This window comes from Podarcis liolepis (genome assembly GCF_965112155.1).
Source record: "Podarcis liolepis genome assembly, chromosome: 2".
Lineage (NCBI taxonomy): Eukaryota > Metazoa > Chordata > Lepidosauria > Squamata > Lacertidae > Podarcis > Podarcis liolepis.
Window position 1 is genome coordinate 4,133,028 of NC_139555.1, and position 20,001 is coordinate 4,153,028.

The window sequence follows — 20,001 nt, forward strand, 5'->3', positions numbered from 1 at the left end:
TTAGAGACAGAAAACTGCTGCTTTGACTGTCACTTTGGTTAAGAGAGAATGCAGCATAGAAATCAATAAAATGAAATTTTAAAAGCACATGTGGGGAACTATGAGGAAGTTACTACTAGCAACAAACTTAGATGGGATGGTGATGAATGGCTGGAAGGGGAAAGCAAATGGTCTTGAAGCTTTGAATTTTATCATTCTGGTCCATATCAAAATTATTACATTTCTCTGTCTTCTTAAGTTCTGAAAATAGGAAAGAATGCAAGAGGCAGGGTCAATAAGGTGCAATTATCATTTAATTAAACTCCAAAAGGTTTTGGCTGCCTTCATAAAAAGGAGACTCATTTCTGCAGTTAGTTAGATAAAAAATACATCATTATGCAGAGGAACAATCAAGTTAGGAAACATGAGAACTAAAACTAGAATTGCACTTCCTTGGCCTTGCCTTTGCAACTTTGCCTATAGGATCTTTTTACATATTGCTTTTCACCAAAGCCACAAAGCGGCTTACAAAACAAAGCATACAACATTAAAACCATAAATTAACTTTTGAGTCTGTCAGCATGTGGCATTAGTTCTTCCTCCCGTATATATTGCTGACAGACTCAAAAGTTAATTTATGGTCAATCCCTGGGATGGTGGCTAGAAGGGAGGAATCATGAAACAATCATAGATGGATCACAAGCAATTTGTTGTCAAATCCAGGTGTAATTCTAACCTGGTTGAAATCAATGGTTTTGTCACTGAGCCCAATGACATGAAGATGACTGAACTCACTAGGTAGGATTAGCATGCAGCCAGGGCTTAGAAATCTGCAGAGTCATCTGGGTTTATTTCTGGAATGGGGCAATCTTCACTACCAATTTGTTTCCTCTTGTTTCCTCCCCAGTTTTCACTGCTAGCACATTTGCTACCCCACTCCATGCTGACCACATACCTCACTGAGCTCTATCCTCCTCTCTCGCAGGATGTTCTTCAGGTCTTCTGTCTATATAGTTGCAGAGTAGCACAGGTGCAGCAAAGAATGAAGTGGAGGCCCCTGTCCATCTCTCCACTGACAACAAGAAAGCAACCTCCAGTTCTTCATTGGGCGACAACTAGTTTTAATCCTGGATTCCCCAAAATGGACTCACCACAAGCCACAAGGTTTTCTCTCATGCTAACTGAATGGGGGCAGTAAAGAGGGAAGTGATACCTGGCCTGATAGTCCTGCTGGCACTGCTTCCTTTGCCGATGCCGCCGATGCTGTCTCCTCGTGTCAAAATGGAAATGCCGCTAAAGCTGCTAGCTTTGGTGACAGGAGGACGTAGATTGCGGGTGGAGCCATCTGAGTCTGTGCTGCTCCAAGGCCTGGGCTCAAGTGACTTCAGATCGCTCTCGGTGCTGCTCTGGCGGCTGCCCGAGGCCCGGCTGAGCCCATCCCGGTTACCCCTGCAGCAGAGATTACAGCGGTTAACGCCACTGAGAGCTAGAAAGGTACAGCATGTCTGGACATTCAAGGCATCAATGTGTTGTTTGTGTTAGAAGAACAGACAAGACAAGCACAAGTAGCTACACTGAGAAGGACCAGCTCAGCGAATACCGCCCATCACATGAATTAGCATGGAGGCTGGTGAGTTTAACAGGCAGCTCCTGGCAATGTGGGCTGCCACATGTGTAGAATGGTCTGTATCGTTAGCTGCTCAAGGCCTACCCAGAAACAGAGATCTAAAAGGCACATTGACCTCCTAAGATACAGATCAGGCAGGGGAAAGAATCTGAATGGTCTTGGTATCTCTTTCTGATCAGACAGCAGATGAACTGCATCTCTCAAACAGCAGGCCTGGACCAGATTAACCATTAAGCAAGCAGCCTAAGGCCCCAGCCAATGTGGGATCTTCCCTTCCGAGATACATTTATTTGGAAGTTCCCCAATGTAGCACACCTATCCTGCTCCTGGCACACATCATTTTCAAAAATGCCTCAAAACAGAACATGGGACCTGTCTCTCATTATGAGACAAGGAGAAAATAGAAGCCACTGTGAATCCAGTAGAAAGAAGAAAACATCAATGGCTGGCTGTCTGGCATGAGAAGATAAAGGAAATTGTAGAACATTTCAGAAGAACAGGATAGATAATAGAGAAGGAAGCTACTTCATTGCAGAGTTACAGAGCGGTGTATGTAAAAAGAAGAAGAAGAAGAAGAAGAGTTTGGATTTGATATCCCGCCTTTCACTCCCCTTCAGGAGTCTCAAAGCGGCTAACATTCTCCTTTCCCTTCCTCCCCCACAACAAACACTCTGTGAGGTGAGTGGGGCTGAGAGACTTCACAGAAGTGTGACTGGCCCAAGGTCACCCAGCAGCTGCATGTGGAGGAGCGGAGACGCGAACCCGGTTTCCCAGATTACGTGACTACCGCTCTTAACCACTACACCACACTGGAGCAGAAAGGGATGCCTGTGATCAGAGATGTCTATTCCTCTGAGAATACAGCTCAACCAAAAGGACCCCCATGCTAAGCACTTCGAAAATAAATGATGTATTTGGCTTTGAGGTTATATTTGTTTATTCTGTGACTAAATTTATATCCCTCCCTTCTTTCCTGAAAAGATGGCATGGGCAGCTAACAACATTAAACAAACAAATATTTGAACATCTATGGTATTTGGATGTCCGTACTCCCTTCCAAAGGACTGCACAAATAAAAATGCCTTTAAATTCTGCCTGAACATGGCCAGGAAAGGGGACTGCCTAATCTCCCCAGGAGGGAGTCCCAGAGATGAGGTGCTGCCACGGAGAAAGCCCTGTCTTTGCCAGCCACAACAGTAGTGATGTGAAGAGGGCCACTTCTCTCTCTAATTTTAAACTGTGTGTTGAGGCAGGGACATATGGAAGGAGGTGATTCTTCAAGTGTTGGCTCCAAAGTAATTTTGTGCTTTGTATATGAGCACCAACATGTTAAATTGATCCTAGAAGCGCACCAGCAGCCAGCACAGTGCTCTCAGGTTTGGAGTGTTGAGCTCTCCTCCAGGCACAATCATGTGCTCTAACTTGGCCATATTTGTCCCTAGTTTTGCACCACCTCCATTCTAGCCATCTACCAGTCCTTTTCATAGCCCAGAGCTCTGCCGAAAATCAAGGGGCTTTCCAGCTCCCATGGACCTAAAGAGGACACAATCATGTTGATGGCTCTCTACATCTCACCATGCAGAGCAAGGGCCTCAACAACAGCAGCAGCAATGCCAGCTGGAAAATTCCCCGGACCATTCAAGAATATTTCATATTCCATAGGTCTCCAGGGGCAGACCATGCTCAAATTTCCCCCACCCCTGCAGGAAACCAGTTGCTTAAACTTCACAAGGGAGTGATCTATCCATAACAAGGTGATAAGACACCATCTGATCACCACTGAATCACTCCCAACCCATTCCGTAACCAAAACAACAACAATCAGACTAAATATATGGCCCACGCTCTGTGTTGGACTACTGATGACTTGAGACAACCCTTTGATTGTCATGGCAGCCATGAAGTCCTAAACTGATTTCCAACAGGACAGCTTCCATATGGACACTGAAGTCCTTCATGACCAGCCTACTAGGGTTCTACAAAACCACACCAGAATCTGCATCTGCCAGTTCAGGGAGGCTACTGGGCCGCAGGATGGATGATACACCAGCAGCATCCCTATTCTCTATTTTTGGCTAAGTATCAGTCTGCATCTGTATGAGAACTATTTTAATTCTTTTAACATGTGAAATAGTTTTAAATATTGGTAATGGTTTTTATATATGGAAACAGTTCTTTTTTCCTCAGGGTGTACTCAAGGGTACGCAGTACTGCCCCCCCCCCCCGTTGTTGCTAAAAAGTGTAGCACATACGGGAACAACTTCATGGTGAGTAGCGGCACCTATTTTTCTAGAAAAAAAGAACTGTATGGAATGGAACTGTTTTTAAACTTTTCTTGTTTTGTGGTTGTGATTGTTTTATAATTGTAATATTTCATTACTGTTACACACCTGGGACCTTATGGTAAAGGGCAGCTAAAAAATCTAATAATGTAAATGAATATCAGGTACACCGGCCTGTATCTGTCTCCCAGCTTGACTGGCTTCCTGCTAACACAGATGGAATCGTGGTTAACTACTCTGACACTCCTCTAGACACATACACACAGTTTTGCCTAGTGCTGTATTGAGTACTTGGGCAGAAGGGCTCAGTCAGATCAGGAAATGTTGAATGAACAAGTTAACAGGAAGCTTAGTTTATTTGTACTCTTAACATGATTCCTATAATGTGAAGACAGGTGCAAGAATTCATTCAGTTCCTTTAGCACTCTCTTACTCCCTTGTTGTCCAAAGATCCAACCACCTCCCTGGCCAAGTTCCCACTTCTAATTGCATTTGTTTTCATTTAGTGATTTGCTCCTCCAATTCTTTTTTTGCATTCTGTCCTGTCGGCTTGCATTTCTCAGTTATTTTCTTGTTTTGGTCTCCTCATTTGGACAAGACTTTCATTTTCTAAAGTCTTCTTCCTTGATGCTGCTTGTTAAGCATGCCAGAATCCTCCAGACCCTAGTGGTACTTTTCCTAAATTGGGATATACATTCTAGCTGAATTTCTATTATTGCTGCTTTGAACAATTTTATTATGTTTTTAGATATGTTGTAAGCCACCCACAGCAGCTTGGGAAACCCAGCCAGAGGGGTGGGGTATAATGATGATTAATAAATTATTATTATTAATTCTCAAGCATTCCAAAGAGATCTGACTCTTTACTTTTCCTCTCAACTTCTTTTTTACCAATCACCTGCTTTATGGGAAGTTTCCTCTTTTGAAGTAAAATGTAACTGTGTTGGATTTCTTTGGCAATTGTTCACTTATGTATATGTTGAACATGACAGCAATTTAGGCACTGTCTCCAATCAATTTAACAATATTTACATCATGGATCAGATCCTGAATTATTTTATTAATAATAAAATTTAAGACCAGAGTCACACACACACACGCCTGCCTAGTTGGTTTCATCTCCAACCATTGTATGGTACAGTGTTTTAAGATATTTGGAAATTTAGTGGCACGACAGTGCATCAGGGAGAACATATGACGCGAGTATGAGGTTTTGTTTCTTAGATGTAAAAATGGCTAGGTTGGACTCCAGGTGGCTGAAAAGGTATGAGGTGAAGAAATGTCTGTCCCTACAATGGCAAATTGCATATAAGCCACCGTAGACCAGAACTGGAAATGAAGAAGAGGGGAGAAGTTCTAACATTTTCAACACTAAGCTGTCTGCTGAGCAATATCCCCTGGAGCATGTTCTTAGCTTCATCCTTCCACTTGGAGGGGAGCTGCTATGCCTGTACATGAACTCCTCATCTGTGCTGAGCTCTTGCTTTAGTTAGATTTGCACATACATTAAGGGCAGCAAAGTAGGAAGTCTGATCCATGGGGCACAGTCTGAGTGATGCTACATAAGGATAGTTTGACTTCAAGGGATCATTAAGATTTTAAAAATATTGCACTGAATTGCCTCTTGTTCTGTGGCCAGAAATGTAGGAACTCTGTTGATACTGATCAAGAAATGTGCCCTGACATTCCTTTACCTAGGAGCATTTTAAATTACTTTCATGTTAAGCTAGCCCTTGATAACATATTGTTGTACTGAAGGGTGAATGGAGAATTAAGTAACTTTCACATCTTTTTTAAGATCTACCCCGCTGAAAAGCCATTTTTATCAGTTTGCAGCATTAGGAGAGGACAAGAGGTAGATCTTGATGTCTTTTCTGTCTAAGCAGCTGAAGTTTAGGGAAAACTCTGATTACCACTCCCCCAATAAAAGATTGCTCATTCAGATGCTCTGCTAACATAGAATGTCTTGCTGCCTTTAGGTCAGGACCCCTGACCATTAAGTCCAGTACTTGCACTTTTGGCGTGCTAGGTTGGCAGGAGCACAGACCGAGCAACGGGAGCTCAACCTGTCATGGGGATTCGAACCACCGACCTTCTTATGGGTAAGCCCTAGGCTCTGTGGTTTAGACCACAGGGCCACCCGCATCCCTGCCTTTATTTACCCACAAATAATTCAAAGAGAAAATGAATCTCACAACGAGGTTAAAAAAAGGATGGAGAACTTGCGGCTCATGAGTTTGGGATGCTGGGAATTGCATCTGGGAAGGCCACAGGTTCCCCATCCTTGGATTCAAGACAGCCAAATGTTCCATGAGATTATGCAAGACTCTATTCTCATAAAGGTTCAATGCATGGTGAAGATGGCTGGATCCAGATTGAAATATTCCCAATTCTTGCATCCAGTCCCCATGCCTAGCCTCCATAAAACTGCAGTTCTAAGCTCACTTACTTGAAAGTGAGCTAGAATGAAATAAGTGGAACTTACTTCTTAAGTATATGCGCTTGGACACCAGCAATCTTTTGAATACACCAGTGTTTTAGTTTTATCTGTGTTTGCATGTGTGTGGGAGAGGTTGGACACAAAGTGATGTTACAAAAGATGAGACAATTTGAAGGACTCCACAAGCAGCCATGCATGGTGCGAATTTGCTCTGCAAGACAAATGTATGCAAGAAATCACACAGAGGTACCTAAAGATCTGCCGCCTTTTGTGAGAGCTAGAAGAAAAGCCTTCTTTGGAGAGTCTGTTGGTTAACATCAAAGAAAAGCATTGTTATGGAGTTTCAAGATCCTCTCTCCCTTAAGAAAGCCTGAAGATGGAAGGAAGCATGCATGCATGAGTTGTACTAACCTGCTGTCGTTCAGGAATCCGTTCTGGCCAGACTACCAGCAGACAGAGCCACACAATTGGAAATGGAAACAAAAAGAACAGCTCTCATAAGATATTTGTCCTGGCAAGCCGAAATAAAGAGGCATCTAGGCACTCAAAAAGAAAGGAGTTCAAGATCCCCTGCTAAAATATCCCCATAACTGCAACTAAGTGCAATAAAAGAGGGAAACCCCATGCAAAGGGGGAGGGGAGCAGGAAGCAAAAGCAAAGGGGTAGAATAAATTATTTTATACCCAATAATTTATAATCCAATATGTTTTGGATCTATCAGGTCCTTCATCAGAAATTTCTTTTTTTTAAACCTTTTTCTGTTACAAAATTGTACAGACGTAAATCATAAAGTATGACATTGCTGAAAAAATGGGTCACTACTGTATATTGTTTTACAGTGATTACAGTAAATCAGTTCAATTAATTCTACAACCAATCAGCTTGGAAAACACAGAATAATAGGAGTGAGCTAATGAGTAGTGCCAGCTTACACTATATTGTAATATATGTTACAGGTATTTCTCATCCATGTGTTGTTTCATTTGAATATTTAATAAAATCATAGAATCATACCACACAGTGTAAAAATTATCTCCTTTTTTCCCTTTATCCTTGCCATCTTCAATTTTTGCAACAACATTTCCATTTTGGCTGTTTGCCAATATTCATTAATTGCAAGATTTTCCAAGTTCTGTCTGTTACTGTTCTAGCAACTGTTCATAAATGTGTAATTAATTCCTTACTTCTTGACTGGTTTTTATCTGAAGTATGTAAGTTAAGTAAGGCTAAAGACAAAGTTAATGGGATTGTCTGAGCTGTAATCTGAGGTATCTCTTTAAAAACTTCCTTCCAAAAAAGTTCTATTTGTGGACATTTGTGGATATTTCCACCACAGTTTTCTAGTTCTGCTGAATCTCTCAGCGGCTTTTGATACTATTGACCATGGTATCCTTCTGAACCATCTAGAGTAGTTCAGAGCTGGGGGCATTGTTAAGCAGTGGTTCCACCCCTTCCTCCTGGGCTGTGTACAGAAAATGGTTTTGGGGGATGAGTGTTCAGACCCCATGGCTCTCATTTGTGGGGTGCTTCAGGGCTCCGTCCTCTCCCTCATGCTTTTCAACATCTATATCAGGGACGTCAAACTCCCGAGAGACTGCGATCTACTCCCCCCAAAAACAACTAGCAATGATCTACCCATGGGGGGGGGCAAAGTTGCTGAGCTTTTTTTAGGGGGGAAAGCAATGGTTCTGCCGGTCTGGGGAGGGGACGAGCAAAAAAAATCCCTAACCAGGTAGTAAGCCCAGCAGCTATAGCTGTCTTCCATTTTTGCAATCATGCACAAATGAAGGACAAAGCCAGATGCTCCCCACCCCGGTTTCACCTGGGGACCAACCTGTCAATCACGGTCGACCGGATGGACATCCCTGATCTATATGAAGCTTCTAGGAGAGATCATCAAGGGTTTGGGCTGGGTGTTCAGCAGTATGCGGATAATACCCAACTCTACCTCTCTTTTAAATCAGAACCAGTGAAGGCAGCGAATGTCTTGTGTGAGTGTCTAGAGGCAGTTGGAGGATGGATGGCGGCTAACAGACTGAAGTTGAATCTTGACAAGGCAGAAGTACTGTTTTGGGGGACAGGGGGTAGGTGGAAGTGGAGGACTCCCTGGTCCTGAATGGGGTAACTGTGTCCTTGAAGGACCAGATATGCAGCCTGGGAGTCATTTTGGATTCACAGCTGTCCATGGAGGCACAGGTCAATTCTGTGTCCAGGTTAGCTGTCGACCAGCTCCATCTGGTACGGCAGCTGAGACCCTACTTGCCTACAGACTGTCTCACCAGAGGGGTGCATGCTCTGGTTATCTCCCGCTTGGACTATTGCAATGCGCTCTACATGGGGCTACCTTTGAAGGTGACTCAGAAACTATAACTAATACAGAATGTGGCAGATAGACGGGCGACTGGGAGCAGCCGCCTGGACTATATAACACCGGTCCTAAAGGATCTTCACTGGCTCCCAGTATGTTTCTGAGCACAATTCAAAGTGTTGGTGCTGATCTATAAAGCCCTAAACAGCTGCAGCCCAGTCACTCCAGGGGTCTTCTGGAGGTTCCCTCATGGCGAGAAGTGAAGTTACAGGGAACCAGGCAGAGAGCCTTCTCGGTAGTGGCGCCCTCCCATTAGATGCTAAGAAGATAAAGAACTACACAACATTTAGAAGACATCTGAATGCAGCCCTGTATTGGGAAGTTTTTAATGTTTTAAACATTTTACTATGTTTTTATATGTGCTGTAAGCTGCCCAGAGTGGCTGGGAAAACCAAGCCAGATGGGCAAGATATAAATAATACAGTTGTTGTTGTTGTTGTTGTTGTTGTTTTTGAGTATGTACCTATAACTTGGAATCCTCTTCAGCATACCATATTTTTCGCCCCATAGGACGCACTTTTCCCCCTCCAAAAATGAAGGGGAAATGTGTGTGCGTCCTATGGGGCGAATGCAGGCTTTCGCTGAAGCCTGGAGAGCGAGAGGGGTCGCACTGACCCCTCTCGCTCTCCAGGCTTCAGGAAGCTATCCGCAAGTCGTGGGAGAGCTCCCCCTTTTGTTAATCATTTAGTTAAGTAATGTTAATTCAGTATGGACCATTCAAAATGAATTTCAAGCTCCTTGCCCAACATGGTTGGTATGCCTAACTGCTCAGCATTTAAAAGCACCAAATTCCTTTAAATCCATTAAGTGCTGATAGTAAATCAACACAAGATTATTTTAAAATGAATAAACAGAATGTTTAACAACTTCTGCCTACAGCAGCAATGATATCCACAGCCCTGACTGAAGGCAAATGTTGACAGTGCTGGACTATAGTACCTTTTCTTGGTGACTGGATAGGAAAAGGATAAACTGTTTAAAATCAGATTAGAACTCATGGTAATGCATGAGAAAAACCTAATGAAAAAGACAGCTTCATTAAGTCTATATTTCTATGAGCTCACGAATTGTTTGTGGATACTCAATGCTACAACACTGCTGAAGCTAAATAGGCATGAACCTAGACAACTAGAATAGAAGATCATGTAGGAGTAGGATTTTTTAAAATGGTATTCATGCTCACCTCTCGTGCAAATATGCGTTCTCTAACCCTTTGATACTCCTCCTCTCGCTCTTCTATGGATTTACTCCTCCGTCCATCTTGAAGTGGGATTCTGATCTAGATTGACAAACAGAATTTATCTTAGTTAAGACCTTAGTATACATTCACCACAGCAGCAAGGAAAAGTATGCAGTGAAGAATTGATTTATAAGCATGTGGGGGGATCACATTGACACAATGCTATGGTGCACAGATTTGCTACCTAAATTTTGCATTCCAGAGGCACATTCCATTTGGCACAACTCTTCCTTTTGAACTAAGAGCATCACTTCCAGTGAGCTGAGTGAGTTAACTTAGGAAATTCTGTGTAAGATGTCACTGCTGCTGAAAAGTACAAATGGGAATTATTTTGCTTCTGAGTATCACAATCAGCCAACATCAATCAATTCCCACTGTTCTGAAACATGCAGTCCACACCACAGGTAGGCACACCTACACAAAAAGGTGATGATGCAAACTGCATTGCTTTCATCGTGACATCTGTCGCCTCCCCATTTACATTAAAAGTTACCCCTCTTTGTTAGGAGGAAAGGCCAAGATTAAAATATTATTTACTTCTCCATTCGCTATTCAGATAGCATACCTGAACAAAAATAAACCTTGAAAAACAAAAGTTGCTCTTAACTCTTAGCCCCCGCAGTGAAGACTGGTCCTTACCAATGACTTAATCAAGTGAGGTTTTGGTTAATTCAGTTACACCAGCTAAAGCCTGTAGACCTATTCATTTGTTGGCTTTCTGTTAAGGGTACTTTACATGGATAAAGGCCTGCACAAGGCCAATTGTTGAGGCTGAATTTGAAACAACACTGGAAAACTCCCAGTTTCAATTCTGTGTGCTGACCATCACACCTTGCTGATTTGTTATGCGTCTTCCCTCATCCTAGCCTATGGTTTTACCATGGTGATGACTTTAAAATGTGGCAAAACAACAAGGCAGCTATTAGGCTCTCTTGCATGTCTGTAGAAAAACTCAGTGGCAGAGTATGTGCTTTGTATGCAAAAGGTCCCAGGGTCAGTCTTGTCATCTCTAGTTAAAAGGACCAAGTAACAAGTGGTAAGGAAGAGTGCTGCTGCCAGTCAGAGCAGAACAAATCAGATTAAATGGATCATACTGGACTAGATGGTGTGAGGTATTTTCCTATGCTCCTGTGCAATGAAAATTTTACTTACTACATCGTTTTTCTACAGCGCCCTTCCTCAGCAAATCAGCAACAACTATCAACCGGCAGGCTACCCACCTCAAATCCAACTTCTTCTAAGTCCCCAAGGACTTAGAAAGCAGTTTTTTACACAGCTCTATAAGCTGTTGAATTTCCCATAGTTCCCGTATGGTGCACTGATCTGTATGCAATGATAGGACACCTCAGCAAATTTGTTTCTCCCCTTTGTTTGAGGGCTCTATAGAGAGAACTGGACACCTAGTGCAGAACAACTGCTATGTTTGTGCACATAAGCCCCAAGAGAGCCCTTGGCATTCACATCACACAAAGACTTCAGGAGTGTGAGATGCACCTCTCTCACCTGATTATCATCTCGATCAATGCTGGTGTCATCTCGTTTGAGGATGAACCTCTGCGGAAACTCAGAGCTCTTCTCATCTTTGATGTGGTCAGAGAACCTTTGTTCAGGGCTGTAATAAAGAGCCAAATGAGCTTTCATGAGGCAGGGTGGTGAAAAACTAAGGAGACTGAATGCTGTATCAGCACAGCTGGCAACTTTTTCCTTTTTTTAAGGGAAATTCCCTTATTCCGAATAGGATTCCTCGCAAGAAAAGGGAAACGTTGACAGCTATGGGTATCAGAGGAATGCATTCATCACCCCTATCAACCAGGACAGGAAATGAAAGGACTAAAAAAGGCATACAGTTGCAATCGAAATTATTCAACACCCATTGCAAATTGGGTTCATTATCAAAATTTACAGACTTTCAGCTGTTTGCAATGAGCAAAACAAACAAAAGCAATTGAAATACTTCAAAACAATGCATGCTTCAAGTGGTTTCCCCAAATTCAGCTGAAATTACAACTTATACAGGCTTCTCCAGTCTCACAAATACACCAGGTGTTGTCTCAAGCATACCTGATGCAATTAATCAAGGGCTTCATTAGTTGTACCAGGTGTGCTTGAGCTGGAACACATGAAATACCTGGACTGGCTAGGGCTTTGCTGCGTGTTAGAAATATGCCTAAGTCAAGAGAATGGTCCAAAAAGGTAAGAGAAGAGATCATTGCCCTTCACAAACAAGGAGCAGGATACAAAAAAATAGCAAAGGCAAGTGCAGTAGAGACTAAGCTGCAACCAGGAAGCCGCCAATCCAAATCTCACATCTGCCAGGAACTCAACAGGAAACCTTGAGCAAGCGATTTTTTCACATACCAATCCTAATTAAAATAATAATACTATCCTGACATACACAAATGCTGTAAACATTACTGAGATCATATGGGAAGAGCTCTGAACACCCCAAAGAGATATATAAGTTATAAGTATTAATTTTACTAATTTTATCTCCCTCCCTCCCATCCACTAAGTGGCTTAAACCCATTCTTGCCTTACATTCTCGTGTTACTGGTCTTGTTGATAATGACGGCTTTCCCAGTTTGGTCTACGTTGTGGTCCATGCCAAAATAGGCAGCAACCCGGTGTAGAAGCATTCTGTGGTAGGAGGTCATTTGGGGAAACTTCTTGAATTGATTGCTGACAGCAGCCAAGTTCAAATGGGGATGGAGAGGGGGGGAAGAAGAGAAGAGAAAATAAGACACACTCTTAAATTTAAGCAAGCATTATCTTAAACTAGGGCCTAGGGCAGACCTAGTCTCACTGAAATGAAAGCAAGGGAACATGAAAGCCCACAGACTCTCGGGTTATCTGCAACTGAGCATGACTTGTAATTTGTAAAAAAGAGTACTTCACTGCTGGCACTGCTATGTAAGGGGCACAGTAAAAAAACAGAAGCACCTAAGGAACCTCTTTATTGGAATACTGTCTTCCGCAACAAAGCCAGGGGCTGAATTCAACATAGTGCGAATCGGGGCGTTCAATTGGACTTTTCCACATTTCAATTAACTTGTTCTGGGTCCTCCCCCAGCCTATAAAGCAGATTTAGGAGGTGCAGGGAGGGACACAGGAGTCGGGGAGGAATGGCCAAGCGTGTGGGCGGACCCCACTCTGCACACCCAACCATCTAGTTGAATCCTACCCAAGACACATGTTTTCATTGGAACATTTGATTATTGCAATTCAGAACCTAAGATTCAACCTCTAGGAGACCCCAGAAGTGTGCAAGTTCACTGTGACCCGAGTATAGGAATAAGAATTTAACAGATCACAAACTGTTTTTTTCATAGACTGCTAACTGGCACTCCTAAATCTTTTTCTGGACAATCTTGAACATCTGCAACAGGAGTGGGCAGACCTCAGACTTGTGGGATCTATTTTGTTTTATACTAGAAGCCTGGGATCTACCAACCACAGCCAAATGCAAAGCAATGACTAGGTCAAGCAGACATATGCTAAGAGTTTAGAAACAGAATGCCTCTGAACACAGGCTCAGTCCAGGAGTTTGTAATCAGTTCCCTAATCTAGCTGACAAGAGCTTTCGCACAAAAATCCACACCAAAAATCAGTCCATCCTCCTATCCAAGAATTCTTTTTCAGCAACCTAATGTAGGTAGGGGAAGTTTTCGTTTTTGCTACAGGTAACTCACACCCTATGCTTATTTTATGTACATGATTGCAGCTTTGTGCAGGAAAAATAAAGAGATAAATGGGGAGAGAAGGAAACCCACTCTCCATTTATTTATTTATTCCCCGCGCAAAGCTTCCCTGGCTTTAGAAAGGCAGTGAGGTCTGTCAGCGTCAGAGCGAGGTGCCGGCCTTTGGGACGGAACCCTCCTGCCTCTTTCCCACTTACCAGGCTTTGGGAAGGGGGCAAGGGGGCTCTGGGACTCTGCCAGGGCTCTCGTGCCACATTCCCAAAGCTGGGGAAGCCCAAGATTACAGTTGTGCATGGGTGGGGGTGGAAAACAAATGGAGATTGGGTTTCTTCTCTCTGATTATTTATTTTCACCACCTACACACTCCAAGTTATGATCATGTTAAGTAAAATAAGCCCTTGTCTCCTATCCAAAGCCGAGCAAGCAGCCCTCTATCTTGCATATGGGCAGTTGTTGTCGTTGTTATCATTTACTGAATTTATATACTGTCCTATACCCAGAGGTCTCAGGGTGGTTCACAGAACAAAATAAAAATATAAACCACAAAGTATATAGCCAAAATAAAAACAACAACCCAATAACCCCTCCCCACATTTTAAAAGGGCATCGGACTCCTGGCATTTCTGCTTTTACATGTTGACCCCCCATAACTGACCCTTCATATAAGATGAGTTACAGTGGTACCTCAAGTTAAGTACTTAATTCGCTCTGGAGGTCTGTTCTTAACCTGAAACTGGGGGCCTCCCGCTGCCGCCGTGTGATTCCTGTTCTCATCCTGAAGCAAATGTGGGTTAGCGGAGTCTGTAACCTGAAGCATCTGTAACCCAAGGTACCACTGTACTTGTATTGTTAATGGGGAGTCAGAGACCCTTCCCAATCTTGCTCTAACACCCCTGCTGAAGATATTCAAGACTGCCCAGTGAAAGAGCTATGGAAACTTAATTGTTTCCATAGTGAGGGTGCCCTCATCTCGAACTCCCTAAGATTTGAGAGATTTGGAAATACCTGTTGTTGGCTGGTCCCACAGTAGAAAACAGAATTTTTTACAGTGGTGCCCTGCAAGACGAATGCCTCGCAAGACGAAAAACTCGCTAGGCGAAAGGGTTTTTCGGTTTTGCGTTGCTTCGCTAGACGAATTTCCCTATGAGCTTGCTTCGCAAGACGAAAACGTCTTGCGCTTTTTTTTAAAAGCCGCTTGAAGAGGCGCAGTTGCGACGGACCGTGCTTCGCAAGACGAAAAATATCGCAAGATGAAAAGACTCGCGGAACGAATTCTTTTCGTCTTGCGAGGCACCATGAACTTCAGTTTACAGATTAGGGGGACAACATTCCTGATAGAGATGACTCCCCCTACTGGAGACAGGCAGGGTCTTCAACTTGCAACATCCTCTCCAGAGGGGAGGAGTCATCCCATCTCTCCAGACCAAGTAGCACAGCGGAAAAACACCTCAACCCTTAAACGGGCGCCTGTACACCAGCCAAATAAATGGTGCACAGACCTAGAAAGGAAGGACACTCATTCACAAAGCATGTGGTTAGGCTAAGGTTACCAGATTTTTCTCAATGAATCCAGAGACACTTTTAGCTTCAATGGATTTTGTATGGGGACTGATTTGTAAATCCGAGAACTGTCCCTGGAAAACAGGGACGTCTGGTAACCTTAGGTTAGGCAGCAATGCCAAAGGTATAAATTCTTCCCCATATCAATCTATCAATGAACAACTGCGACCACTACAGGTGACAAATGCTGTAATGCAGGGGTCAGTAAACTTTTTCAGCAGGGGGCTGGTCACTGTCCCTCACACCTTGGGGGGACGGACGGACTATATTTTGAAGGGGGAAAAATGAACGAATTCCTTTGCCCCACAAATAACCCAGATATGCATTTTAAATAAAAGGGCACATTCTACTCATGTAAAAACACGCTGATTCCCGGACCATCCACAGGCAGGATTTAGAAGGCAACTGGGCCGGATCCGGCCCCTGGGCCTTAGTTTGCCTACCCATGCTGTAATGCATTGAACCAAAGGAAGATAGAGGAGGGTGGAATGTTGTCGTCCCCATCTGTAAACTGAAATTCACGGTAAGAAATTTTTCCGTTTTTACCAGGTCTATGGGGATGACATTCCTGATAGGGATATACCAGAGCAGAATCCCAAAGTTTGAGAGGGCTTCCTCTACCTCCAGATCCCTGTGGAATTACTCTCTGCAGCACCTTGCAACCAAAGGCTGCATCAGAAGAATTTTGTAACACTTAATGAAAGTATGGAGAGAGGCCCATGTAGCAGCCCTACAAACATTTGCTATTGAAAAACCTCCCTTACACGCCACTGAGACTGCTGCCCCAAGCAAGAAATGAGCAATAATCCCTAAAGGGGGGTATTTGCCAATTGCTTGATAAACATGAAAAATGGTCCGATGGAGAGTTGGAGACTTTACTACCCTACAATGTACCATCAAAGGAAACCCTCTAGACTTGTGGAATGGAGCCGACTGATCTAAATAAAGCTTCGGGGCCTTATGCACACCCAATGAATGCCAAATACGCTCCTCTGGGCAAGAGGGATTAGGACAGAAGGAAGGCAAAACCATTTCCTGTGATATATGAAAAAGGGAATTCATTTTAGGGATAAATCCCGGGTCAGGTTTGAGAACTACCTTATCCAGATGAAAGAAACAAAGTTGGGGGTCAGAGGAAAGAGCACCCAACTTGGAAATCCATCTCAGCGAAGTAGTGGAAACAAAGAAAACTGTCTTAAAGGTAAGCAACCTTAAGTTAGAAGAATCCATAGGCTCAAATGGGCCAATTAACCCTGTTAGGACCCAATTAAGATCCCATGTAGGAAATCTATGAACTATCCTGGGAGCCAACAGTGCAACCCCTTTCATGAAAGGTTTAGCCAAAATGTGAGCAGATAGAGGACAGCCCCCTAAATTGGACAGAATGCTACTAAGAGCAGAAAACTCCTTCTTAAGGCACTAAGTCCTTTATCCAGATCTGACTGTTAAGAAACCAAGGAAGTCTGAAACCTCCATTGACAGAGGATTAACTCCCATATCTGGACCCTACAAAAGAAAAACTGTCCACATAGTAGAATACACCCTATTAGTGGAGTGGCACCCAAAACTAGAAAAGTAAGCAGGACATTGCCAGAAAAAGCCAGGTGTAGCAGCCGGAGCGGAACAGCTTCCAATCTGTCAGACATAACAGCTCTGGTCAAATACGAAATAATGGGCCTTGTTTCAGAAGGTCCCTCTGTAGAGTGAGACGCCATGGGTCCTGGACCACCCCTGTTTACCAGGACCAGAAACCAGGGCCTCCTGTTGAATACGCAACCACCAATATGACCTACACTTTCAGAAGAGGAATCAACATTACAAACTTTCATTCAGAAAAAAACTACTGCAAAATGATTCCTTCACCTTAAAATTTATTTTGGTTTTCCTAGCAATGTTAAGTTATAGGATATTCAAGGCCTTTGGGTCACCTAGGCTCCAAAGTTCAAGAGCATTACAGATGTTCGACTCCTGCACATGATATGCAATTGGAACCCCATAACATAAAGGCACTGGAAACTGCCGAATTGGCTTAGAGCACTGGTGACCATCTTTTCCAATAATTGTCTACTTAAACAAGCAGCAACTTTCCAAAGTTTCAGGCAGGAAGAGGTCTACCTCAGTATCCCTTCCCTTTCCAAGATCCTTTTTCGTGGAGATGCTTCGGACTGAACCTGAGATCTTCTGCTCTTCCAGTGAGCTATAGGCCCCAGTCCTATGAGTAACCTGATGCTCATGCACTGAATAATGTCTAAATGTATGGGTTCAACATATATTTGCCTATATTTCTGATCCAAGGCTTCAAATGTTTCTGCAAATATGAAGTGGGTGTTATTAAGCATGATGCTGATCTCCCACTGTGTATATCAGCATAGAAATAAGCGGCAGATTAGGGAAGCCTTGTCCACTTCTGGGTACCACAATTTAAGATGGATGTTGAAAAGCTGGAACATGTACAGAGGAGGGCAACCAAGATGATCAAGTCTGGAAACCAAGCCTTATGAGAAGCACTTGAAGGAGCTGGGTATGTTTTGCCTGGAAAAGAGGAGACTCAGGGGAGATAAAATAGCCATCTTCAAATATCATAAGGGCTGCCATATGGAAGATGGAGCACGTTTCTTTTCTCCTGCTCTGCAGAGTATGGCACAAACCAATGGATTCAAGTTACAAGAAAGGAGATTCCAACTAAACATCAGGATGAACTTTCTGTCAGTAAGAGCTGTTTGACAGTGGAACGGTCTCTGCCGGGAGGTGATGGACTTTCCTTTCTTGGAGGTTTTTAAGCAGAGGTTGGATGGCCATCTGTCATGCTTAGCTAAGATTCCTGTATTGCAGGGGGTTGGAGTAGATGGCCCTTGGGCTCCCTTCCAACTCTACAACTCTATGCAACCCTACACCAGCAATCTTGCATATCTTCCTCACTGAACATGAGCAAGCTTGTTATGGGTAGAGAAGCATGACTCAGAGATGTCTCTATTTGTGACTGAAGCTCATGTTCATCTGGAAAAAGCTCACTGGCAAAAAATGTGCTTTTGGTAGACATGGAGAGAGTTTCAAACCCTGGAATTCCCATTTAGAGAATACTAGAGAAGGACTTCTAACTGAAGGCAGAACAAGATGATACAGATAACACCTGAGTCCTGGTTCAGGCATTCATAGAATGCATGAAGACATATGCATCCATGTACTGGCCTCACCCCCAATGTTCCAACCCACTCAACGCCTGAATGTGCTTACAAGCCCCATTCATACCCTCCCACTCACTGAAGAAAAGTGAAGAGTAGAACAGGTTGAGCACATGCACCCGCAACACGCTTTATCATCATCATCATGTCTATGGTTGTTAAAGTTGCAGCCCAGCACTTCCTCCTTCTCTCATCTCCAGAAATTTCAATGCATGACATTATGAGACACATCTCACAAGTGAGAGAGAGCAAGGAAACTCCATGTGATATCACCATTCATGCAAACTTAATAACAGTAACTGGGAAAGAGGTGAAGAAAAGGAAACAGAGGGTAGCTGCACATTCTTCATATTGTACAGTTCTAATCCAATACCAGAGCAGGGGTGACTAACCTGTGGCACATTAGCTGATGTGGGGCTACAATTCCCACCACCCATGACCACCGTCCACAATGACTGAGGTGCTGTAGTTTAGCAACATCTCAAGGATCACAGATTAGCCACTCCAGCCGTAGAGCAGAGATAGCCAACAAGGTATGCTTCAGAAATTGTTGCAATACGATTCCCATCAGCCTCAGACAGTATAGGATGGGAGGGGTGATAGGATTTCAGTCAGGGAGGGTGTGAGTTGGAGTCCACAATGTCTGGAGGGCACCACATTGATTACCCCTGCTCTGGGGGTAGTCACAGTCATTTAAGGAAGAATGCACAGGGCTAGACAGACTCTATATAAAGGCAGCCTTCATGTGTCAGATAAATACTGTATACATTTCTAAGCATTGTTTGAAATCAGCAGCTTAATTAGTGAACATTCTCAAACAAATCAGTCTTTAAGTCACTCTGTCTTACAGACCAGTACATTACTTACTTGTTATCGTTAATAAATTCCAGAATCTCCTGTTCCAATTTTAGCAGCATCATTCTGTCCCTTGGAGGATGGGAGAGAGAGCAGGGAGAAAAGGAGAGGAAAAATCATTCAGAGCACAAATGGCTATACAATTGTCTCTGAAAAATCTGAAGATTAATATCCTCCTCCACTCCAATATTAATCAAAAAGTTCAATGTAATTCAGCACTGAAGATATCACTACCCAACCTGCATTGGCAGATGCAGAACAGATGTAGCAAGTTAAAAGTAGACCAATCCTGTTCAGGTGGATTCACTTTGGTGCAGTGATTACGCTTCTAGAAGCACAATATCCCATGGGCTCTCATTGTGCTTGTATTATTGAACAGAAACAGTACATCAGAACATAGGCAATGACTGGCATTCCGTTTTGACATTGTTTATTAGTGAGATGGCAGGAGGCACTTTACAGAGAAGTATTTGGAAGCTATTTATAGGTGGTTTTTAGAGCTGTTAAGATTCCTTCCTGACTAACTCATTCCACATTTTTTCTCTTTCTTTTCTTATGCACGGTATATAAATGCATCTGTTTTGTTAGTCTGCAATGCTAGACTAGTCTGCAATGTGTGTATCTGAAGAAGTGTGCATGCACACGAAAGCTCATACCAAGAACTAACTTAGTTGGTCTTTAAGGTGCTACTGGAAGGAAGGAATTTTTTTATTTTGACTATGGCAGACCAACACAGCTATCTATCTGTAACTGCAATGCTAGAATTATTC

At 43.2% G+C, this 20,001-nt stretch overlaps 1 protein-coding gene across 11 annotated transcripts in view; it reads right to left on the reverse strand.

The window, feature by feature from the left end:
• The window catches only part of R3HDM2 (R3H domain containing 2), a 130,644-nt gene that overhangs the window by 32,625 nt on the left and 78,018 nt on the right, over positions 1-20,001 (reverse strand). For 7 of the 11 annotated variants that reach the window (XM_083486316.1, XM_083486314.1, XM_083486311.1 and 4 more), the window contains exons 7-13: positions 19,244-19,303; positions 12,475-12,615; positions 11,440-11,548; positions 9,880-9,975; positions 6,740-6,771; positions 6,579-6,632; positions 1,193-1,428 (exon numbers count right to left, since the gene is read on the reverse strand). In XM_083486316.1, the coding sequence (XP_083342442.1) occupies positions 1,193-1,428; positions 6,579-6,632; positions 6,740-6,771; positions 9,880-9,975; positions 11,440-11,548; positions 12,475-12,615; positions 19,244-19,303 (728 nt within the window). The remainder of the gene's footprint in view (positions 1-1,192; positions 1,429-6,578; positions 6,633-6,739; positions 6,772-9,879; positions 9,976-11,439; positions 11,549-12,474; positions 12,616-19,243; positions 19,304-20,001) is intronic. The other 4 variants (XM_083486309.1, XM_083486308.1, XM_083486313.1 and 1 more) reach the window with 1 other exon arrangement.